The 26,415-nt window shown below is 34.7% G+C and overlaps 1 protein-coding gene across 1 annotated transcript; it reads right to left on the bottom strand.

The window, feature by feature from the left end:
- Nucleotides 1–407: 407 nt before the first annotated feature.
- ANXA10 (annexin A10) lies at nucleotides 408–25,945 on the bottom strand. The gene is made up of 12 exons (XM_056489831.1): nucleotides 25,792–25,945; nucleotides 17,275–17,356; nucleotides 15,270–15,364; nucleotides 11,105–11,218; nucleotides 9,153–9,243; nucleotides 8,703–8,782; nucleotides 5,919–5,972; nucleotides 5,700–5,793; nucleotides 4,222–4,317; nucleotides 3,521–3,579; nucleotides 2,348–2,470; nucleotides 408–1,578 (listed from the first exon to the last, which is right to left on the bottom strand). Exons 1-12 carry the CDS (start codon nucleotides 25,807–25,809, stop codon nucleotides 1,510–1,512), a joined length of 975 nt encoding a protein of 324 aa, XP_056345806.1. The 5' UTR covers nucleotides 25,810–25,945; the 3' UTR covers nucleotides 408–1,509.
- Between the last annotated feature and the right edge of the window lie 470 nt (nucleotides 25,946–26,415).

Here is a 26,415-nt window from a genome sequence, read left to right as displayed (position 1 = left end):
CGGGCGGAAGTCGCACCTCACGTGCTCGGGAAGCGCCGGGAGCTCGGGAAGCGCCGGGAGCTCGGGAAGCGCTGGGAGCTCGGCGCGTTTGCGGTCGAGAGAAGTGTCCTTGTTCCTTTCTGCAAGCCTGCAGAGTTCAAACCAAGTGACTCCTCAGTGCCCCGGTACAGCTGTTGGGAACTACCTCCAGCTACAGTTCCAAAATCAGAACGTAACTTCGGTTTAGTGCAGTGTTAGTGCTGAGCAATTGGGAGAGTGCTCTGCTCATTTCACTTCCTTCCCCACATCACCTCCCCCGTTTTTTTTTTTCTTTGGTTTATTTTTACTCCCACAGCCGTTCCTCCCGAAGTTCTGGCCTAACAATTTTATTATCCGCCCGAAGTGTTTGGAAATAACTCAAAGGAGATTCGAAAGAAATTTTAAGTTTGTTATAAATCAATATATTTGTAACACGATGCCAGTATGTGCAAAGAAGCCAGATACGCTGTAATTAGTGTTCCTTCCAGAGGCTGAGGGAAGCGACAGGCGCAAAGGGCACAAAAGCAATCTCGTACTTGTGCCTCTCTGCAGCAGTGCTTTGTTCACCGACTGCCCCTGCAGAAGGCACCTCTCTAAAAACATCCACAGGGTCTGTGTCCAGTCGGACCCCTCGTGGCGGCGGGACAGGAGCCACGGCAGTATCCTCATGAACATCACCACGCTTACCCTGATAGGAGTCAGCTCTTGAATTGAGCCACCCAGGGCATCCTGGATATACCTCCGGGCTCTGAAGGTCAATTAATGGTTAAAATGAGACGGGTTAAAATGGAATTCAGAGTTTCATCCTCTGGAACTTCTCTGCTTAAAGCTAAGCAGTGCTGCGTCTTCCAGGTTTCCCAGCGCATGGCACTGGAATGGATGGAGTATTTGATTTGAATTTCTACTTTTGTTTCAAGCAAAAAGGGGAAAGGCTATTAAGTATGTGAGCTAAGTAAAAGAGAATACAAAAGCACTCTGGTGAGTGACTGATAATAGATGGGGGCAGACGCTTAGTGTGATAGTAACTAAAACAATAATGTTCAAGAGCATAGAATATGAGGTATAAGAAGTAGAAAGGAGAAGATAAAAAAAATCCTTAAAGGAAGAAATCTTCTTGCTAAAAGTAAATAAAGCAAAATAGTTTTTTTTCTCCCCAGTGTGGAAGTGAACAAATTCTTCCAGAGCATGTTGATAGATGTTTGGGATGTTGTAACACTAAACGATAAACAAGTGCTTCCATGGAGTAATTTTACCACTTGCTCCATTAATTTACTTTAATCACAAAACCAGAAATATTAATTAGAACCAGGGATAAAACCATGTTCCTGCCAACATTTTTTCCTGTCTTAAGAAAGATTTAATACTAGCAAATGTACAGTACAAATTTTGCTGTTCTGTTATGTAAAATAGAGGTCTCATACAGTTAGAGCATTGCATATAGCTTCAATTTCTATTTAAAATAGGTTTGCACAGCCTTCAGAGTTCATCCTCTTAATAATCTTCTGTATCACCAGCACAGATTGCAAGTAAAGCACTCTCGTAATGCCCTGAAGCAAAATGCTGCAAGGAAAAAAAAATAAAAATCAACATTTCTGTGACTATACATTTTCTGAATTTTTCTTTTCTTGGTGTGTGACAGGGACTTGACTATTGTAGGTTTTGTAAAACATTGCACTGTTTTCATAAGGATTCTAGGCTGAGATTTTTAAAATTTCACTTGCCATGGCCTTTGGTTGCTTGGCATCTAGGAACAATGTACCTTTGAAAGGCTGGATCAAATCTGTTTATTAATTCTCAAGTTCAAAATCAAAAATTCATGAGTGATTTCATAAAGTTGCTGCACATCTTGTAGTTGGATTATAGTGACATAAAAAGGGTAGTGTCCTAGCAAGAGACATTTTTTGTGCAATTAATCAGATTCAAAGTTTTGTTTTAAGAAGCAAACCAGGAGTACAAGAGGAACAGGATTTGTGAAGGTACTGCCAAAGCACAAAGATAAAACCAGATATTTACTTCAATTTTGCACAGCCTAGCCTTAGAAATAAACATGAGATGTTATCAATTACTGTAGAAACCATTCACACAAACTCTTACTCAGAGCTCACTGTCATGCCCTGTTTGTATTACATCTTGCATTGGGGAGGGATAAAATCACAGAGAGTGAGTTGAGAATTAATTGCTTACTCAAATCAAACTGAAGCACTGAAAATGTACTATTGTTTTTACATCTTGCTTTTTTGTTGGTTTTGTTTTAAACCAAATGGTTGAGCAGAGTGGTACAGCCTAAGTTACCAGTGCTGAATATATGCAGAAGTTTGTAAAAACTTACTTTGATGTCATGGAAGAGTGATTTTCCATATCTCTCTTTGTATCGCTGGCGTATGTTCATCAAGTCTATCTCACTCCTGGCAATGAGAATCCTAATAACTGTTTTATTGTGAAACCCAAAGTCCTAAAATGAAAAAAGAAAATGAGAGAAAACTTGATAGTTGGACAATATGTGTTTGCCTATCTGTGTATGCTCATATAAATGTTTAATGGATAAAGATATACCCATAAAGTATATAAGTACATAGAGTATGAATAGTATACCCATACAGGTATCTTAGATGTTAAAGGAGTTTAAGGGTTTTATCCTACAGAGTTTTCATGTATTCAAATAATAGAATTCATGTAACTGAATAACAGGGGGTCCTCATATGCCAATGATTTATCCATGCACTGAAACTTTTGAAAAAGGAAAAATGTGATAAACTTTTCAGTTTCTCTGAAATTAGGAATTCAGTTTATTATTAGGAATTCAGTTTGTGAGTAGCAGTTATGACTGTTGTTGTGGAGTCTGTTCAAATTATAATGAGGCCAATAATATATTTCACAAAAACTGCTGCCTCATGAATTCTGTGAAATTTTTAACTATAGCTTTAGAATTTACATAGCTTGTGTTCAGATGTGTTTTATTTTATCTGTTTCTAAATAAATTTTCATAATGTAATTGTGTGAAGAATGGGGACATCTAGTGGCACTAAAAAGTCAAAAGAAGTTGGTACTTACACAAAAGATAAAAGAATCTGCATGGAATCCTTCAAAGAAATATGACCATTTGTCTTTATGTGACATTAATTTATCATTTAAGTTTTAGCCATACTTACTAAATCTCTAAATACAAAAAGTTACATAGTAAGAATAATACATACTGAGTTCTGCACAGCAGGGGGAATTACCATGCAGAGAAAAAAACCTTCAATTTGAAAAATTGACAGTTACCAGACAGATAATTTTTAAGGTATCTAAATACTTAACCTTCTACTTAGGCACTTTTTCTGTTTAGCTGCTTGGGCACTACTGCTTTGAATTTTATGAAAGTAGCAGCAGTTTTAAAACACAAAATCATACTTTAAAGATTGAAGAGACTGATTTGTAAGTACTTGTTTAAGAAAAATCAAAGAAACAAAAAAAAACAGGGAAGCTTCTTTTTATGATATGAAGTAGAATGACTACTTACATGAATTGCATTATAAAGCCTGTAGGCAAAGTAGGAAGGCTTGTCACGAATGCAGAGAACTAGGAGGGAAAAGTTGCAACAGGTAAACAGAAGATTATTGTAAAATAAATTCTTTAGGCTTTTGGCTCCTTGAAATACAGACCTGCGTAGTGCTGTCCACACCTCAGGTTAAAATTAAGCTACCAATATTCACTAATACAACTATATTTATAATTTTGAAAGTTTGGTGGTGGGTTCTCATTTGCTGTTGCAAAGGGCCTATTAAATATCAGTGAATACACTCACGTCTTATTTGTAGAAATATTTTTGTCCTTACTCTATAAATGAAAGATAAATATACATAAAGCTTGAAACTTATTTATATACCACCAAAGTCCTGAAAACTTAACTGGTTAATTAATATGTGTAAAATCAGTTGGAAATACAGCTATCATTGATCTCACAAAATTTATTATCAAATAAAGTAGATACTAGTTCTGCTCAGTCAGAAACTAGTGCTGCATAGATACATATTTAGATTTACACAAACATGGGAAAGTAGTTAAAATATTATTTTCTAATTTTCTCTGAAAGTATAATTGCACAGTATAGGAGATGAAAGTGGATAAAGTATCAAAAAATAATATTCTTGATACACAAGTGATTATATACTAGAATTTATTAAGAGATTACTGCTAGTAAAAATAATATCTTTACATTACCTATTGCAACCAGTAACTCTTGAAAGTATCCATCGTAACATTCATTAATGGCATCTACTATGTCTTGCCCAGAGATATTTTGGAACTCCTGGAAGACTTGGGGAGGGGTGGAAAAAAAAAATCTTGTTTTATTCTAATTCATTAATAATGACCAACTTGCCTTTTTTTTTCCCCTTGCCTCTCCCTGGTACTATTACTATTGAGTTTATTTTTTGCTGTTATTATTCTCAGCGTTTCATTATGTTTATATTGCCCAGGTCAGGCAACCTAAATGAGTAGTCTGAAACCTGTCTTCTAGGACATTTTTCCACTGGGTTCTTCAGCCTGCGCTCTAAAATGAATGTGTGCCACATATCCAGCAACATCTGTTTATGACACTTGTAACAATGTCCCACTAGTAGGACAACTTCTTTGCTTGGCTTGGCTAAAACTGGCAAGGTTCATGGATTGTGGCAAGGAGCCAGGACTTGTGTGACGTGCACACTTGCTGCAAGATGCAGATATGCCCACACACAAATATCCAGGGTATGCTTTCTCTGTTAGAGAAGGAGGAATTTTTTTCTGCTGACTACAAAACTTACGGAGGCCTGCAGTACAGGCAGGGCCCTCAGATCTCAGAAAGAGAGTGGAACATAGAGCAGGTGTGTTAATGCTTTCATCATCAGCTGAATGAATTTGTTGATTCATGGTAGCAAAGTGGTTCTAAGCTACTGTTGGAAGCTGACGTAAGAGATACAGCTGGCTGCATAGTGATAAACTTGTCAGCAGACAGACTTTTTCTACTGCAGAGCAGGAACTCAAACTTGCCACTGGATATTTTCTAGGTTTATTTTCTACAATGGAAGATTTGGATAACTCATGTAAATTTAGCTCATGTAAATTTCCTGCAATCTGTAGCTACATCTGATTTTCTATTTTAAATAAAAATGGCCCTTAGGTTTCTGTGTTTATGTTCATTATGGGAGAGCAGATTTGAACACTGAAGTGCGCCCAACAAAAACTTCTATGAAACTTCTGGGGAAAAGCTTCAACACTTTGTGAAGCAATGTGTTTTCATGTGCAAACATTTGTTGAAAATAATCCACCCAGCTCTGCCAACCCTCATAAGGGTTGCTTAGGAAAAATTAATAAAATAGTTAAGAAAAATCTCCCTCGTCCTATGGTCTCGTGTGTAGACTCAGTGCAGCTGTAGCATTTGCTTTTCTTTGGTTATGCATTCTTCTCTGGGTTGTCAGGCATCTTGATGCCTGTCTGTTCTGTCTACAGCTGTCAGTAGTCATCAGGCAAAGTTCAGTTTTGCATTACTTCTAAATTCCCACTAACACCAGTGGGAGTCTGAGAGCTCCAAGAGTTCACACTTGGTTTCAGGCTAATGTCCTGCTGCACACTGACTGTCTTGGTATGCAAAGCATGGCTTTCTTAGTGAGTCACATTTTTCCTTTCCACTCTGTATTCAAACAGCTGAACTGCTGGATTACCCATCCACAACTGCTGGTGACTCCTGTTGCAGAGAATCATTTGCAGCATATTTTTGTGTTCGCCTGTCTTCTGCTGACATGCCTCCCATAGAATCTAATGTATCAGAAAAAGAGAGAAAAAAAAAGTATTTTAAGTGAGTCCCAAATTACTTTTCAACATTTGTTTTCTGGTTATTATTTTTTTTAATATTTGAGAACTTCACATCTGAGCATATTTACCATTGCATCCTGAGCAGCTGTAGAAGGGTCTGCATATCCTTCCATCCTTGTTCCCTGAGAAAAAAAGAGATACGTATTCTCCTAAAGTTAAATCCTAAAGCAATGTAGGAATATAAAGTCCTCTTCATATGAAGCTATGTTGAATTTTTTGAGGTAACATATAGATAACATATATATAGATAACATATAGAGATAACATCAAACATTTTAGGTTGGATCAGTATATTGCATAGTTGAATTTGTAAATGTGGACAATATCTTCAAGTTGTCACATTATATCTTAATTTTCTTTAATAGGAGGAATTCTGGAATGATAGTCTTGTGAGAAGTTAGTGTGAGGGAAATGGATAAACCTGTCCCATTTTTAGTCCTGTTTTAAAGAAGCTTTTACCTGACCACCACAATCCCACCACCATTTTTAGAATTATGGATGTTATATTTTTTACTCTAATATGTAACTCTGAGGGTAGGAGTAGCATTTGCCATTCACTGATTAGTTCTTATCAATATGCATATTACCAGAAGAATCTTTTCTCAATGTATTTTTCTTCCTGCACAAACGATAGGAGCAAGCTCATCAAATAATAGAGATTTTGCTTGCTCATATAAAATGAACATCCAAGACTAGGAAATTATCTGACAACTTTGATACACAGACCCCAAAAGAATACTTCTAGTTTTGCTGTACATATTATAGCTTTTCAATTACACAAACCAAGCTAAATTCTTTAGTAAACACACTATGGTCTGAATTATATAGTCAGAAAAAGAGAAGAGCACACTACTTTTGGAATTGCTTTTATAACCATAGTCATCTTGCAAGGATACAAATAAGCCTTGCTTGCAGAACTCCTAAAATATGAAGCTCATGTAATTACTGCCTTGATAATATGTGCTTGAAGCAATTTAGTTTAAAATTTACAGTCATGTTACCTTCTATGTGAAGGGGAGGATAAAATTAGGTATTGGCTATCAACTTGTAGAATGACTTATTTGTAGTTATTTTTTGTTAAAAATGTTAATTTACATGTTAATTAAATGGTGAGAATTCCAGAGTAAAATTTCTAGTAGTGAGATAAATTTTGTCTGAAGTAAATTATGATGGAATGGCTGCATAAAATTACATACACAAGAAAACAATGGAATAAAGATGGGGCAATGAAAAATAAAATAACCTCAATAATACTTTACATATAGAGTCAAATGCCCACTTCCTCCAGTAAAATTTGTATAATTATGTTTTAAATTGTAGAAAATTACCATATTTCAATTAATGCACAAAAAAGGAATTAGAATGAAATCTATTTGTCTCAGACTAGAATATTAATTAGGCTGATTTTGAAACTCTTTTTAACTCTTTTAATTTCTTTAGGAAGGGCCATAACCTATAACTTCTAATCTGCCTCCGGCTGGACATGAAAACAATAAATGCAATACTATAGCAATTGAATCGTTTACTCTGCATGTGTGAAGCTAAATGTTTACTCCTCTCAGTATTCTGATTTCATAGAAATCAAAGCAGAGGTTTTCTGCAAAAAAAAAAAAAAAAAAAAAAGCAATAAAATGTCAAAATGTTGCTTGGTTATAGAACTGGAAGGGGTATATTTCAATGAAACATCACTGAGTTTTAATATAAGATGATATGCAAGCTTGAGGGATTTGACTAACAATCTTCAGAAGTATAACTGAGTCAAGTTGAAATTTCCTGCAACTCTTCCTTATTTTGGGTGAAATAGCAGATTTTGTTAGCCATAAAATTGCTGATTTTAGGCCTCTTTATCAATGCCTGAAGTTTAAGAAAATTAGGGCTAGTAGTGTGAAATCTGAGATTATTTTAAATTTGGTTTGTTTGATGAGTAAAGTATGTCCCATGGTTTTAATAATTATAAGAAGTGAGGTTGCTTAATTTCTAGCTCTTCATTTTTAAGCAAGAAAGATTTTTCATTATTAGGGGGAAAAAACATCCAGCATGAGAAAAAAAAATTTCCTGTTTACAGCTTCTACTTTTGAAACTTCTTTTTTGCTTCATTGAAACCAACCTACTGTTACTTCAAATTTGTGTGAGAATTTTTTCCTCAGACAAACACATATATAAAAATACAGATACACCTTGTGTATGCCATTATCCTGTGGCAGTCCTTCATTATTTGTTACTCTGGTTTACAAAAGATTTTAAAGATAATGAGCACAGTGTCTTCAATGAGAATGATGAGAATGACCACTTTGTTGTGTAAACTGATAAATCTGCAAAAGTTAGTATGCAAAAGTGATAATTCCTTTGCTTCTGTGCTAGTATTTTGTGATTTAGCATATGCAATAGCACAGCGAGCATTATATTTTAAACAGTAAACTCTTTATTTCTTTATTTCTTAGTCAAATGTGAATATATCTCTGTTTTCACATAATGATTGACTGGTTTATGATATATTCTGATAACTGAGAAAACACATGCTTTTAAAAATGACAATCACATTTGTACGTACAAGTAGACTCCTTTTGAGATGAGACAGATGGAGCAAAGGGTCAGCAGTTGACTACCAATGGGACTTTATAAAATAATCTATTTACCTTTGCTTCCATCTCATATCCAAAGTCTAATTCATAAAATGAAGGAATTCAGTTTCTCTTCCTCATCAGCTTCCCTCTTGCCTCTTGTTTAAAAGTGCAGCCCCATTGAACTACGTTTAATCATGGTCACCTTAAAATGTAAAACTTATCAAATACTATTGGAAGTCATTATGATTTTTTTAGGAATGTAAATCATAGTTCTAGGTTTTACAGTACCTGGGCAAGGTTCATGAGTGTATCTCTGAAGTGACCTGAAGTCTCAGAATCGATATCTTGTTGAAGATCAGTATTATATTCTAGGTTAAACCAAAAACATATAATCTAAATCACAAATGAGCATGCTCTGAATAGTATTAATGAAGATTATCAAATAAAGAATAAATGAGCTTATTCTATTCCAGTGTAACCTGGGCAAGTTCTACAAGGACCTGGCTGTGGAGCTGGCACATCTGTCTGGCTCTGCTGGGGTCCCTCAGCCACTGTCCCCATTGGCCTGCCCACCCACCATAGTGCTCCAGCCTTTTGTATACAGTTATGGGAGAGGATGTGGGAGGGAACCAGTCTGTACTGAGGAGTCATTGTTGTACTTCTGTTCCTTCATGTGTGCTAATACCTCTGGAACACACATAGTACAGCTGCTACTCTGCACTTGGTGAAAAAGCTTACGCATTAGGTAGGCTTCTTTAATCTGGAATATCTCCATGTTTGATCTTGAGGCTAGTATGTCAATTAGACATTTTTCTTCTGTGTCTGCTCCCTGTACGGAAAGAAGTAAATATGAAAAATGTTGTGTAGTAGAAACCCCAATTTTTAGAATAAAATAGTGCTGTCCTTATCAGAATTAACAAAATAATAGCAGTTTCTGCAGAGTTTACTTTTGCATAATTTACCTGTTTAAATTACTTTAATAGTAAAACTCTGTATTTCAAATATATTTTTAAATCTGAATTCCAGCATGTACATTAGCAAGTGGGAAATGAAGCAAGACTAGTGTTGATAGAAACATAATGGGAATAATTTTGAGCTTTGGTAAGAATGACTGTTTACTGAAAGAAATCAGATGCAAAGATTGAGCATACATCCCTAGCAAGTGTTCAGAAAAGTAGACATGAGCATAGGTATTATGTTGGTCTTCTTCTTCTTATCATATTCCTTTTCTTTTTTTTTTTTTTTTTTTTTTTAGTGTATTTAGAAAGGCTACAGTCTGTAATATCTAGCATACATCTTGGTATTAAAGGACTACAAAATGGAGTACACGTAGTGCTGCAAATTACTATATTTTCCCACAGGGTTTGAATTAATTTTGTAAACTTCAATTGGCATAAGATATGGTGCATATGCTGGTTTTGATGTGTACATGGATAGTGGTGATGAGTATTCTGCATTTGGGATAAAGGGAGAACATAAGAGCCCATAGACATACATGGGCTGTTTTTTTTTTTTTTTTTTACCTTCAGGTCAAAATAGAATACTGTAAGAAAGTTCAAGTTTGATCTGCATTTAGGAAAAAAATAAATTCTGGCAATTTTGCCAATAATGTTAATCATAGACATGATTCCTTTATTAGCAATAATATTTCACAATCCTTTTAATGCCAACTATAATAAAGAAATACCAGTAGAATAGCTCTAAAATGATTTAAATGTCTGAAGAACAAAGGAAAACTATTAATTCTTTTTTTGTGGAGGATGGAATTCTCAAAATTGGCAAGATAAATCATCTTGCCTATAGTCATATAATCTGTGTCTTGCTTGTGACAGCATACAGTAGAAAATACTCATGGAAAGAAAAGGAAAACACTCTTGACGTCTGATATGCCTTCCTGTATTTTAGGAGTTGGTAATTCAGGAATTTCCTGAATTATTATTTATATATATATAATATCCCTATATAATATATTTATGATTTTTGAAGAATTATTATTTTCAGTAGCCAACAGTCAGCCTATTTTCAAGGAATATATTGATGTCCTCTATGATCTAAGTTGTGGTTTTGGTCTCCACAATGCTCTGTGGGAATGAATTTCATCATTTATTGACCTGGTATTTAAGAAAGTGTTTTTGTTTGTTTCAAAACTTTACTTATGTGAGGATTGCAGTCTCAGATCCAGGCAAGAAAAGGAAATACTTTCTTCAAAATGGGAAATCACTTCTGTTTCAGTGGAATTACCATTGCTTTGTCACAGAGTAATTTGTAAGTGTTTATACAGACAGGTTCTGCTAAAGAAGTATTGATCTTTAGAGAGGTGGAGCCTTAGTGCATGGCACTGGCTATGGAGATAAATTTGGTTTGTAACATATATAAATGCTTGCAAAAACAGCACCTTACATTTCCCTGTATAAATATTTCTTCATTTTCTGAGTTTACCATGGGTATTAAATGGGTTGTATTTGTTCCATGACAAGGATATTATTTATGCTGGTTTTAGCATTCCAATGAATAAACTTGTAATAGCACTGTATTTCTGATGAGGGGACTAGATGATAGTACACTACTCCAGTGTACTAACTTTCAGTACTTTATCAACCAATGAAATCTAAAAAAAAAAAAAATTTAATGTATGTTCAGTACTCTAATAAATGACTGCAACTCTAAGCAATTCTGACTATGAAGATTACCTTCAAGGCATGCCAAAGCTCGTGGGCATCATAGGAGGCAGGTGGATACATCATGCCAACCATAACTTCTTTAAAGTGATGAGAGAGATTCTCTTTTAGGTCTGTTATCAGATCCTTGAAAAGAAAAAGAAAGTGCACAGGCAGGATTATCTCTATAGGCACACTTTATTAAGACAGCTTAAAAAATTATAAATGGCTTTCTCTGTAAATGATTAAGGATGAACTGTCAAAGATGAATTCTGGCTAAGATTAAGTAAAAAAATATTCTTTTAAATAGCACATACTTGTTCTATTAGTATGAACAAGATGAGAATGGGTGCACAACCCAGTAGCCCACAATGGATTGTTGGTTTTTGGTTCAGTAGAAAAGAGAAGAAAATACAGATGTTTAATTGCAACTATTACTTAAAGTTTTGGAAAACTGAGTATCACAACAGAACATCTGCAGCTTCCCATAATATATTCCCTGTGCAAATCTAAGAGAGGTAAGCACCTTTGGATGAAGGATCTCGTAAAACACAGGTGGTTTATTTTGATTTTTTCAGTGTTAGTATGTGAATAATTTAAGAAAAAATCATCTGTAATGCTCCTAGTACATAAAAATATCAGCTTTGGATAGCTGAAAGATTATGTGCTTCAATTCAGTTATATTTTACATTCAAACTGAATTCACTGCTTTTGATAGATGCTGGATTAATAACATGAAGCTCTCCTTTTCTTCTTCATATTTCCTAGTTCTTTCTTGCCATTTAGCTGAGTAATGGATCACAGTTTCCTTCCTATTCTCCCCATTCCTAGTAGCATCCTTCGAAATACTGCAAATGCCAAAAGCTTATTAACTTGCTGTTGATGTTGCCTGTTTCTGTTTCCTGTTTTTGTATTTTGTGTGCAGCACTAGACACCTGTAAGATATGTTCTAGTCTATGTCTGAATTGAAAGGCATGCCAGAAACAGTTCCCATTATATAAACTAGTATATTTCAGAGCTGTATATTTTTCAGGCCTGTACTTTGATTTTGATACTTTTCTGAATATAATTAATTAATAGCTGGAATAGCAATGAAGGATGACATATGCATATCAAAAATTAAATTTATGACGAAGAAACATACAAAGTCTTCAGTGAATGTACTTTAGATTCATTTGACAGCCACTAAATCACACATGGAGTAGAAATTAATTCATTAAGACATTCTACTTCTGACAACATGCCTGTGGGAAAATGGATTAATAATACAAATGGATAATACTTAAAATTACTCCTGCAATCAGAACTGAGGGAAGTATTGGAAATAAGAGAAGACAACTCTAAGTTGTCATTATTTTAATTTCCTAATCATCTTTGATGTAAGAAATCCTTGTAGGCTAATTGTAAGAAGGAATCTTAAAAGTTCTCTGTATGTCTGAATCATGCAGCTAGTACAGGCCTTGGTTTTTTTTTCCCTCTTTTTTTTCTATTTTCTTTTTTAAATATTTCTCTCCTTCTAATGTGTCCCAGTTTACATTTGTCTAATGAATAGGCATAGTGGCTACCATATTGAGCTGACTTAAGTGAAATTAAGAGGGAAAGGGATTGGACTAACAGGTTTACCATAATTTGAACTGAGAAGGTTAAAACTGCTGTTACCTTTCCACATCTCTTCTCTGTCCTGTGGTGTTTACCATTCATAAACTGGGATTGCAAATGGTGCATTTGTTCAATGCAATATAACCAGTAGGTCAAATTACAGCCAGGAAAGTGCAATGTGTACTAAATTATTTTTCAAAGCACAAACTGGAGCAATTCAAGGCAAGATACATCACATTATTGGTGGGGTTTTTTCAGAAATTGTCAAGAGTATCATGATGAATCTTGCACTGTAATGTGTACCCAGTGCTTAATGAATTCATTTGAATTAAAATTGTGGGTGTATTGGAGTATGTTCCATGATTCTGTAGCTGATTGCCAGAATATGAAAACAGCTTTCTTGCCTTTCCCTTCTATTCATAGATTTAGAGACTTCCTTCTTAAAAAGGATATCTGACGGGTTTTTTTTTTATTTTTTCTTTCTTCTAGGTCTTTAGGCCTGTGTCCACTGGCTTTATAGCACTTCATGTTGACTCATATGGCTGAGAGAGGTATTTTAAAAGAGTTAGTTTAAAGACAGTGTGTTTTCAGAGGGACTTACTGATTTTTTTATGTATATATTTTTTTTAAAAGAAAAGCCAGTTAGATTAGTGGTGAGCAAGTCAATAATTGTTCTCTGTGAATATGAAATAACTGCATTCCTGAAGGACATTTGCTGATTGTTTATTGTGATACTGTGTAATCTCTAGATCATCTTCATGTGTCGGAGGGCAGGAATTAAAGATAAAAACATGATATGAAGCTTTAAAATATTTTCCCTTGTCAAAGTGATGGGTCCAGTTGATACACTGTAGAGAAAAAGTTAAAACAAATCAGCCAGCTATGGATGAAGTAGAGGACTGTCCCATGATGAAGGAGATAAATGAACACTTGGAAAGAGTGGGCTTGGGTGCTTCATGTCACAGGCACATTTGATAGCCTGACATACTTTCGTTTTCTATAAGTAACATTAAAAATCAGTGAGGAATATTGCACGGATACACACTGAACTTGTGCGGTTTGTATGTGTGACAGTCACCTAATAAATTCCTCATAATGAAAAAACAGGTTTAATAATTTAGGTGCATTGATTTCAATCATTGTCACAGCCTTTGGAAGGTGGATAGCTGCGATTCAGTTATTGGGTTTTTTTATGGTCTCTATAAAGTATACTTATTCATTCAAGGCTACATCTAAAATATCACTTATTGTGTGTTTCATTTTTCTAACAGTCCAATAAAGTCATTGATCTAGAGATGAGTAACAACACAAAATCAACCCACTACACTGATTAAATCCAGCTCTTTTCCCTCCATTTCTAGGATAGTAAATGGGTGTTTGAACTTATACAGGGGTCAGTGGTTTTGAGGTATTTTAGTGTAGAGTTGGCACAAATGTTGTCTCTAGAAAACTTGGCTACTGAAAGAAAAAAATACACTGTTCTGCTGGTAAATGCACTGGTAGTGTAAAAGCACTACATAATATGGAGTTTTTGAATGAACCATTTCTAGTTAACCCTAGTTAAGAGAGATGGTTCTGTGGCAGTGTTTGTGCAAACTCACTGTTCTCACTCTTGCTGATCGATTCAATGGTAACCAGACATTGGCCTTCAAGGAATTTTCCAGTGAGCCCTTAGTTTTACAGGCTTCAGGAAATGAAGAAAACTGGATTTTGTTATAACTGGTTGTCTGGCTTCTTTCAGGAGAAGGGCATTTCAATTTAATCAGATAGTATCTAGTTTCACACTACGATTTTCATGACTTTCACAGGAATTTTGCAAAAGGTGTTACTATTATTTTTGTCCTTATATAGCTGTAGCAACTAAGGAAGATGCAGGCATTGCAATTTCCCCAAAGTTAGTTGGTTAGAAAGAGTAGATCTGGAAACAGGATATCTATCTCTGTGTATGTTTAAGAACTTGGATAACAAAAATTACATTGGTATACACAGTAAGTATATATAAAACACCTTTTTTAACAAAAAGTAACTTTTTGTGTCTTAAAAATTTTTAAACACCTTTCAAAGATTCTTTCACATTAAGCAGCTCAGAAGGGTGTTGTGCTTAGTGTGTAGATGGGATAACATGGAATGAGGTGTGAGAATGTCAGTGCTTGAGATGTGAACATTAATCATTACATAAGACAAAAAGCCTGTAGCTTTTTGTATGATGTTTTTCTTTGGTTACAATACTATTTTATTATTTGTTCCAAAAAACCTGAAAAATATATTTCAGACCCCCCCCAAAATCACATAAAGGAAGAAATAAGTCTGTTAAAAAATTTTAGGTTGGTCAATAGAGAAGAATGGGCTATAGAGGAAGGAACTTTCCCTGTCCTTTTCTAACTCTGTGTGTGGCAGACAGTACTTCTGCTGTAGAGATGACAACGTGATACCATCAGAGGTATTGACAGCCAACAAGCAAAATTGTGTGCCAACCTGTTGTTCCAGCCAGCTGTCTGACATGCTTGGGTTCCAGTGACTGACCTGAGAGAAGGGCTGACAGCTGCACAGGAGACAGGAGAGAAAGAAGTAATGAAAGTACAAAGTGTTTCTGTCGTACCCTGCCGTACATGTCTCTGTACGCCTCTGCAATCATGAGCCGCTGGGAGTTGCAACGCTGAGTTAGGATTTCAATCAACACATCTTTTTCACAACCTGAAAAGGAAATGACACAGACTCTAAATCAACAAACTGGTGTTAATTATTTATATTTGTGATTGCTTGAGTTTTGTTTAAGAACATTATATTAATTTTTTGAAAAAATTGATCAAGAGACTGATATCCCACTAATACAACTAACATCAGTTATATTTACTGTGCTTGTGTATCTTGCACTTCCTGGTGTAATACCATCAAGAAGTGAAGCTGTCTGTTATTACCAGATGCATCATCATCTGTCACAAGGTCAATAGATTTGAAAGCATCAAAAAAACCAGATAGGGGCTTTCATGGATTCAGAACTAGGCCCAGTAGCAGGATTTGTGGCTGAGCCTTGGAAGTCATTCTTGTGTGTTCTGTTGATATTGATTAAATTGTCATTTAAGAATTAGGGATCTCTTTTATAGGGATGACAAACTGCTGTTAGACCATTTGTTGAAAAACTCGAAGTTATAATTTATGTATATGTAATTTAAGTAAGTTATGAAGCTTTAAAATATAGTATTTTACTCCATTTCCAAAGGGCATTTTATTGAAAGTTACCTATGATGGTTTGCTTGATAGGTAGAACATACTAGGAAACTTCTATAATGAGTCAGTATTATTGCTTATGAAAAAAATATTATTAGCATATTCAGAAAATTATTTTGGAGTTTTAAAATTGTTTTTGCATCCTAAGGGTTGGGATACTGTACACAAAGGTTTCATTTTACTTTTCAGAAAATAGTTATCATTAGGAATCTTTACAGCTTACATAGTGTCTATAGTAAAAAATGAGAACAATCCAGATATAGGAAATATTATAAAACATAAATATAAAACTTCATTCATTTGTGTAGTACCACTGGTATCAGTGGGACAGCAGAGATGACTGAACATCCTCATAAGAACGAATACCATGTGCAGGATTGAGGGTCAGAGTGTCAGTCCCTTTAAAGGATGTGGTGACATTACCTCCTCCAAAGCAGAACTGTTTGTCAGTTATCCTTTAAATTACAACTTTATTCCATGTACTTTGATAGGAACATTAAAATTAAGGTTAATGTACATGTACTTAGAGTATTAAATGAAGAATATAATCTCTATGTTTTCATGTTAGCAACATTACCTTAAAAGTACAATTTGAAATGTAGGGAGATGTTTAAAACTTTTCATCTATAGCCAATATGGTCATAAAGATCTTTCAGATTCCCCTTGATGAATAATGCTTATTGTGGTTCATTCAACATTAAATCTGTGTCCTCACATTTTCATTAAAGAAATTGAAAACAGCATGCAAGATTTGTTTCTGTACAATCTCATGAAAGCCCAAAGGGTATAAAAGCTCTGAGACAGAAAACAGTTTTAAAATGAGGAAAACGTTTCAGATATAAAAAAATAGATCAATGTTTTAACTTTCAGCAATACCAACAAAGTTCAATAGAAAAATACAAAAATCTGAACTGAGAAAAATGCTTTTGTGAACAAAAGTTTTTTTGGAAAAAACATTGAAACCAAATTTTGCAAAGATAAAGAATTTTTAAACTTTCCTCTCCATTTGTTTTTATTTCTTAGGACTGATTAAGAGACTTAGCAGACCATGGTAACATTTAATTGTTGAAGTTACAACTAAAATCCTTTCATTTCTTGGCCTTCATTCTAATCATGTCAAACAGAATTCTGTTTTTATTGTTTTCTCAATGAAGTGTTGATTACTATAAGTGTTAGTATGGATTTTGGATTAATCTTGATCAACTCTTAGTTCCTGTAAATGCAAATGATTTATTTGGACATCATCAGAGTTTCTTATTGTGATTCCTTTAAGATTCTGCAGATGTGACAATTTTATGAGTTTATATTTTGCCTAATTCTTTATGAGAGCTTTCTGAAAAAGAGGAAATTGGTGTTACATCAGTCAAGATACTCACTAATTCCCTGTAGGGCTCCTCCTAGCAACTGGGCATCCATTAGAGGGTTAAAATTTGGAGCAGGAAGAATTGTTCCTTGTGTCTACAGAAGGAAAAAGCAGACTTTAACATTGTGTTTAATATTTTTAACATGATATATGTATTTCTGCTGCAAGCCAACAATCATAACTTTACATTTCTTTGCTTCTTGGAGAACAGTAGGTATAGTTTTTGGTTTATAAAACAGAACTTAAACTTGCAGTTAACCATAGGAAGACAGACCATATTGAAGGAAGTTGCCCCTACCATGACTTAGGCCTGAATAGGAAAAAAATTGTCATGATTTACATTATGATATAAATCCCTTTGCTAATCTTTAAAAAAATATTATATTTCAAAGTTAATATATGGTATCCCTGACAGTCTTCAGTGTTTATTCCTCATGGTATTTCTGATGGGAAAGGACTAATGAGAAAATGATGAATGAGATCCATAGGTTGCTTACAAACCTGGTGATTTATTAAAGCAGTGATGTTGCTGCCAAGTGTGAGATAGTTTTGAGATTGCCATATAGAAGACAACACAATTTTTCTAGTTGCTTTGTAACATTAAATTATTGTCAGCTCATTCTCAATGATACTTTATTTAATGTATTTTTTCTTATTCTTTCTAAGAAATTTGTGAATAATAAACAGAACTAATTTTAATAGAATCACAGACCAATACAAAGAGAAGAAAATAACTGAGGTTGACAGATACTTAGCTCTGTCTCCTGGTTAACCTCTTTTGTTCACCAATAGAGCATTCTATCTGTTTTACCTGATGTACCAAATGTAAAGGTTCTCTTTTATGATGATTCCTGGACTCAGTACATATGATTAAAATGACACCATTAACTTTATATTTACATTTCAAATAAAAACGGAATAAATTTTATAAGTGTATATGGTGTATTTTTACAGATGCTTCCAAGAACCAGGGCTTACATGGTTTATGCTAATTAATTTGTTTGCTTTACATACACTTGAAAATCTTTTGGGTATTGTGCTTTCACACATGATGACATAGACACAAATTTTGTGCATGGCCGCTAATCACTCTTGCCTGGCTTGAAATCTAAGCAGAGGAATTAAAAAGCACCAAACAAGAATTGTGCTTTTTAGCTGAGAAGGAAGACATTGTTTCTTGATACACTTGAGCATTGCTTTGAACCCACCAAGCAAACGTAGGAAAAAATTGTCCATGGCTAAGTGTGAAAAAGTGCATAGTCAGAAATTTCAGATTTTTGAAGGAGTTACTTAAGAAAGTACTAATTGACCAGCGTGCCTGTACACAGAAAAGTACTTATGGGTAGACTGATTCTTCTGCAGTTTGTTCATCGTGTAAGTACAAGGTCCAACTTTCACAGCTGAGCATAAAGTATATAGAGCCTTTTTACTCATAAACCAATTGGAAAAATGCTCAGAAAAAAGCTGAACTGTGATAATTAGGTGCCTGAATTCAATGCAGTTACATAGCAATTGCCTACTACTTGCTGTGAGTTGTACTTTTTTTTCTTGGAGGGTGGTATGCAGTATTTGCCTTGGAAGGCAAACCTAAGGAAATTTACTGTAGACAGTTCAGTGATGTCAGGGATTGATTCTAGGATGAACAGTGCCATTTGTACCCCTCTGAAGTAAGTGCTGTGCAGACTATCCACAGAAGTATCAGATGATGGGTCCTTAGTTCTGTAATGGCAGGGGGTACTGATAGGAAGCCTCTCAAGATCTGAGCACCTCAAGACTTAAACCAAACTATTAAATTTCTTTTTTCAGTTGTTAATAGCTAGAGCTGGACAGTTATGATTAAGCAATGTCATTGTTAATCTTGGATAATCTTGCTTGGATAATCTTTTGTTTTAAGGAAAAGGGGAGATAAATCTAAAATGAATGTGTCATCAGACAAGAGACACTAGGACTGAAGTCAGCAGAACTGAGGAGTAACTGGAGGAAAGGTAATTCTGGTAGTGGGAGTTCATGACAACAATCTCATTGACTACCTACCCAACACAGACCCCAGACTCAAATGGAGGTAATTTAATGACCATGAGAGGCCAATGACAATGAGAGACAAAAGGAATAGCTAGCAAGTAGGGGTTTAACTACTAATTAAGAAAAAAGTTATGCAATTTGTAACCACTGAATACTGTGTCTTTCTTTGTAGAAATGTATTAACTCTGTAAAGTTCTGATGATCAGGCAGCTGGTCTTTTGTGGTTTACCATATAGATCATTAACTTGTGCAAACTAGAATTAAAAAATATAAACACTTCACCTTGGTGTGTGAATTGATGTTTGCACACCAGGTAGTGAACCTGCATTTGAGACAGCAGCACTTCTGTCATGTGCTAACAAGATGCTACACAGCAAATGAGAAGGAAAATCTTGCTTCTAAGGTAAAGCAAGAATTCAAGAGGTTTATATTTCTGAGCAAATGACCACTCTAATGCTCTTTGTTGTAGTTATCTGGGGAGAAGGAAAGGTGGTATAGTTTTAAGTTGTTGAGCAAGACTTAAAATAATCTCCTGTACTGAGATATAAACTTGAATGTTGGGGCAGGCATTTTATTTTGCAAGGATTTGTTAAAATCTTGTCATACTTTAGAAGCATCTGTGCTTACAATGTTTTTTGCTCCAAATACCTCAAGAAATTGAGGAAATATATTGAAACAACATTCTAGTAGAAAAACTACGTTTCTGCTTTGAGAACCTAGGGCCCAAGGTGTAAAATCATGTTTCCTCCAAAATTATACAGGCTTGCCCTGCCTAAGTGTGCCTAGGAAATGTCTAGCTAGCAGCAACATTCATCACTGCACAAACTCAGGGAGCAGAGCAGTAGAGGCTTTTGGTAACTGAATGAAATTACAACAGATTGAATTTTAATCAGGGGACAGGCAACTACATATGAATAGATTGTTTCTTTCTGTTATTTTTGGCTAGAGAATTTCTACTGCCCAGTTTTGGAGCAGGGCATTTTTAGGATTGATTAAACACCTGAGTGTAGTTACATGTACTGCTATCTCACTTCAATCATTTCCACTAAGTCAGCTGTGACTGACCCATGTAAGGGAATAATACTCAGTGGAGCTGAGCAGGAGCAATGGAGTGCAGGGAAAAATGCAGGATGTGGCTGACCACAGCTGTTGAAAAGAAAGCTTATTTGTTGAGCTTATTTAGCTCAACACAAAGCAGACTGAGTGTAGCTATCAATACTCGAGAGGTTGAACTGGTGGTATAAATGTTTACACCTGATTTCACTAGAGAGTGAAGTCACCAGGAGTGTGAATGTCTTCCTGATTTGGCCAGATCAGCATGAGGGGAGTGGATACCTGTCTAAACCCAACAGATAGTATAAATACTAAGAAGGTTGCAAAATAATTGGGGAAAAGCAAATGGCTTGAGTTGACTTAAACCCATAAATTCCTTCCCTGTGATGCCCAGCACTGCAGCAGTGATCATATAATGAAAGGCAGTAATGCAGATCTCATCTCTATTACATCTCTATATTTTTTCAGTACATTTTGTATTACTCTGCTAGAAAGCCTGTGTAAGATCATTTAACTTAATACATTACAGCTTCTATGAGTGAAATATCTGAAAGAACCTAGTGAGAGGGTTCTGGACTCTGACATCAGAATGACCAGTTTTGAGTCTATGGCCTTTTCTGTTTTACTTATGCAACATCTTTTGCTTCCCTAAGCTCTGGAAAGCATAGGAAAATTACCAGTATGATCTCATGACCTTTCTTCTGCATGCCTTAAGATGGTTCACTATAGGGATGAGCAGAAATTGCTCTTTGTGGAAAAGTTAAATCTACAGAAGAGAAAATTACATTGGGGTTGTCTTAGTGATGTCAGAAGAAGAGTTTATGTACACAGAATATAATTTCTCTAAATACAATGCTCTCCAACCCATCCACACAAGTAAAACAAATTGTGACAGAATAACAGAAATCTCTGTAAATTGAGAAAAGCAAGGACATTTTTGGACTCTCTAACATTCTTATTATGAGAACTTTATCCTAATTTCACAGAGAATGTCAGTGGAAGTATTTTTATTGATTTCAGGGAACTTTTTGGTTCCTTCCCTTAATGAGCAAAGGCTTACCAACTCTATTCAATCTAATAATGCTATAATTTTTTTTCCAATAAAGAAATTAACAGGAATTTCTCCAATAAAATTTTTAAATGAGTAAATATTATCAAACACCCATTAGTCTAAGTAATGTGGGATTGAGTGATAAAAAAACTTGCATGATGCTCTGGGTGTCAACTTGTTCTGTGAATGTTGCAGACAAGAAGAAGTGTTCTTCCACCACCCCCTTTTTTTTGTCTCTGTTTTTCTACTTACAGCCATGGAGCCCTTTCTGAGAAAACCACTGGCTAAGTAAAATATAGTTTGTGGGACTGAGTCCAAAGTTTGGATTTATTATTTAGCTAATGCTAGGCCAATGGAATAAATGACTGTTGAGTTTCAACTACTGTATTTTTTTGACCAGTAATAGAATTTGGTTCCCTCACCCCAACTGCACAGTGTTTTCAAGAAACTTCAGTAGAGATTGCATTCCTCTACTAATATAATTGAAATTCATTATAAAATTCAAAGTTACTGCTAGGAACAGGTGGATTGACACAAATAGAGCCAAATTTTCTAAAGAAAGTGGGGGGAAATGTCTGGTTTAGTCACTGAAAGGATGTGAAGAATCGCACAATTTAATTTTGGTATCTGGGTTCTAGCATCCCTCATGACATATTCATCATTTTTCTGGAGCTCTCATTGAGAGCTTAGGATTCAGCATGACAGACTTTTCTCCAATACAAAGAAAATGCCTTCAAAAAGCATCAGAGGAAAGTAATTTCCAAGAGCAATTTGGCATTTTTGTGGGTTGGTTTAGACAAACTGCTGTATGTGAACATGGCAAAATGGTTTTCATACTGTCTTTCCTCTGCAGCATCCTAGTGAAGGGGATATCTGCTTTTTCAGAAGGAAGAAAACAGAATATTTTGCTTTTTTTCTTACAAAGTGTCAAAGCACTTAAAGATAAGGCAAGTAAATCTCCAGAGGTGAGTCAGTACTTTTTTACATTAAGATATTTATTCTCCTTTCTGATCTCAGGATATCCTCATGTTCAAAATCACAGATCTGTCTCCTCAGAGGTGGCCCAGGTGGGCAGCTTATGTATATCTTTCTGTATTTGCACATATTCTTCTAACTCTCCTGCAAGGAATAGATTCCAAAATAAGCTGAGCAGTCAGAACAGGTTTGTGTGGTGTTGGTGGAATGAATCAAAACAATGAAAGAGATTGAAAAATTTATAATGGTTCTGGAAAATGATACTTGGAATTTACCTTCCTTCTGTGCAAGAGCAAGAAAGTAACAGTTTTTTCTGACCAAAGTCATAAGCAGTTCAACAAAAGTATCAGTAAAAGGTGAGGCTGCTTTTATCAAATTATGATGTGTAAACTTCAGGCAATTCAGTTGTGTGATGGAAAAAAGCATTCTGAACTGTGAACAACCTTCTAATAATGTTTGTTCAGTAAGTCATTCTGCTGATAGCAAACAATTAAAGTCAGACTCCTTAGTCAGAATATTTCCCATAGGGAATATCTACGAAAATAAAATGCTTTCTTTATTAGCTAACCACATGCTATGAGCTAGCTATACTTTTGCAAATATATCCCAAATATATGTGCAACTTTATCAAATAAAAATTTCATGAGTATTTTGGTTTGCTGTGAGTTTACTGTATGTGTTACATTTAATTTCAATAATATATGATACAGTAGTGGAAGGGATACTTCTAAACACAGAAAATTTTTTCTCCAAAGCCTTCAATCTCTCTCTGTGTATGTATTTCAGAGAGATCATAGATGTCATCTTGTCTAATTTCTGGTCATTTTATCTGTGGTACTTACTATAGGGAACCATTTTTTTGTATGTGATCTCTGATAATGATGATGCCTTCCATTGATGAATCAGGCAGGGCTGCTGCTGTTAACTGTATATCTCATTCTTGATCTTGAAGGACTCCATCCTATCTGATTGCCCACAGATAATGTATGCAATTACTGATATGGGTAACATAAAAGATGAAGAAGATCATCTTAAAGAACAAAGCACATTTTGAAAGTAATAATTCTGATTTTTTTTTCATTTTTCATTTTTCTTATGCTTCTGAATTAATGGTATATTCAATGTTCTGGCATTCCTTGAACAATATATCTATGTCCAAAAAGTACTTCAAAGACTTTTTCTCAATCTAGAATTGTGTTTAAGAAGAATAGAGAAGAAATTAATGCGACAGTCTCACCATTCAGTCCTGTACAAACCTTGTTTTCTTGATTGAAATTTGCTAGAGTGATTTTTCTGCTATTTTATTGCTGTGTCTCTTCAGAGAAAACTGCCACTGCTCCATGACCAACTTTATGTTGAGATACCAGCAGCATCCAGGGGAGAATGTTTACATGCTGCTCTGCCTTACATGTCCCCATTGTGTCTGGATGCCACAGCAGGTAAGTCTGTTCCTAGGACTCAGTGATCTAGTTCATAAAAAATACCATTTTCTTACCCTTTCTATTCCATAACACATGGAAATTGGAACAGACAATAAAAATTTGCCTAACTTGAGAATCCATCCCAATACTCGAGAAAGCCTGTAATCAGGTTTTCCTGTCTTTCCTGGGACTAATATCCTTCCCATTGTCTATACTTGCTTCTCTGTTCTCTTGTTTCTGTGATGATGAAAAAAAAAAGGGTTTATCAGTGTGCCTTTTTATGTTTAGAAGAAGAGGGAATAAAGGGATTGTTTTAAAACCATTTATTCTGTGTATCAGAATTAGAAACTTGTGTCCCCTCTGCTCAATTAGTTCATTAGGCTGACTAATATGTAATGGTTACATGTTATATTAAGCCTACATACAGTTCTAAATATCTTCCACAGTTAAAAATTGTCTAATCTATTAGATTTTCTTTATAATGCTCTCAAAGTACTGCATTATTATTGTAAGTATAATAATTGCCAATTGTAATGACTTTAAAGGATTTCTTCTGTAATTTATTTTATAAGATACTACCATTAATATCAGGCAACATACTATATGTAAAAGCAGTATCAATTATTTAAATATAATTGGCTGCAAAAAAATCAATAGAAGAAAAGAAACTGTATTTCTTGACTTCTCCAACTGAAACTGATCTACTGCCTTTTTATGGTATTCTTTTTGTCACCCTTAAATTATCAGTAATAGATTACAGAATCACTCTAACTAAAAGAGAAAAAAAGAAACTAAGAAGAATATCTCTTTTAAGTTTTTAACTGTCTAGTAAAGGATGCAAGATCCCGAATTGCAGAAAACCAAACATATTACTAATCCTGATTCAATAGCAATCACTTTGGAAAAGCAAATATATGCAACATAATTTTATTGGAAGAAATACTTTACTGGAAAGATTGGAGTAATTAGCCAACTATACTTTCTATTAAAATAAGAAAGGGAAAAATAGTTTTCCTTCAGAAAATTCCATATTGATTTGTAAGTTTGTTGAGAATATACATTGTAAAAAGACTTTGAAAGGAATGAATCATTATTCATACCAGTAATAATTGAAAGAAAATCCTTAGATAACATAATGATCAGTATGCCAGGTACAGAGAGAAATTTCATAGTCATGAAATAGTAACTCCAACAGTTTCCAGAATAGAGATTTAAAATTCCACTCTAAAAGGGTTTTTTTGTTCTTGGTTTTGTTGTTGTTTTTTTTTTTTTTTTTTTTTTTTTCTCAAAGAGCACTAGTGAAGCCATTTAATATATTGTGCAGCTTTTTGATGGGGAACAATCATAGATAATTCTTTCTGGGTTATGGGACTTGTAGTGGTAGCATTTTTTCCTTTAAAATATTTTTCACGCTATGAACAAAGCCAAATATTTATAAATGATAAAGTGATAAAGCTATTCAGTTACTTTATGCAGCTACAGATGGTCTTGTCAAGTTATAGTGCCAAAAATAGTGTCATAAATACATATCTTCTGAAAAATTCACATTTTTATCTTTAATATAGTTGAGTGATAGCAATATATGTAATGTAATTTAGTTTCTTGTTTAGCAGCAAAGTGCAAGCATAGAACACCCACCTAAAGGATTTCACAAGGAGGTTTGAATTATTTTTTCTTGAAAGGTCTAAATTTATGAGGCAGAAGTGATAATTCTTTATATTCCAATCTTAGTTTCAGACATTGAAGTCTAGATAGATAGATAGATAGATATATAGACAGACAGCTAGCTAGCTGGATAGATAAGATATAGATAGATAGAAATAAGCAGCACAAGGATTGTGATATATATAATAATTGACACCAGGATTAGACCCAAATCACAAATAAATTATCTTCACCAAAGATTAATTTCTACCAGTGAAGGGAAATGGGCTCCAACACATGTGATGACAACTCAAGAGGAATGAAAAGTTTTGGAAGATTTCAGAGAACAAATAATTATACTCACATAATCTCCACAATACATTTTGGTACGAATCTTCAGGTTCTGTTGAGATGGAATAGTAGCTTTCCTAGACTAAAAGAAAAGTAAATACAATTTTTATGGCTAAACCTTGCTCTATTTTGGAGATTTGTGAGAAGCCATCCAATCAAAATGATACCAAGTACGTAAGGCTCCAAAGTAACAATGAAGCAGAACACCTCTTGGTACCTTGTGTCCTTGGGCTTTATAGATTTACTGTGGGCTTAGTCATTAACCATGTATTGAATAAGTGTGATTATAATGTAAGTAAATAGAGTCATTAGCACGACACCCTCTATTCTGCTGTGTTGATTTTAGGAATCAGAATTCAGCTAGTCACAGAATGAAACACTCACCTACCAAAAGTGCCTGTGTTAATGATTTACTTTTCAGATTGGATCTGGTCTAGTTCCTTTCTTTTCTTCCTTGTGCTGAAATTGCTCAGCTCATCACTTGCTCTAATAACTATTTGTAGCTGACATGTACAGGAAGATGCTTTATAGCCCTTATAGGTCACCCAGAGTATGCAGATAGCCTTAGTGGATCTCTGTAGGTGAGGTTCTTTTCATGCAAGTTACAACTTGCAAAATCCTGCAAAGAGCTAGTCAA

The sequence above is a fragment of the Oenanthe melanoleuca genome, chromosome 4 (genome assembly GCF_029582105.1).
Source record: "Oenanthe melanoleuca isolate GR-GAL-2019-014 chromosome 4, OMel1.0, whole genome shotgun sequence".
Lineage (NCBI taxonomy): Eukaryota > Metazoa > Chordata > Aves > Passeriformes > Muscicapidae > Oenanthe > Oenanthe melanoleuca.
This window is presented reverse-complemented; position numbering and strand designations above follow the sequence as displayed.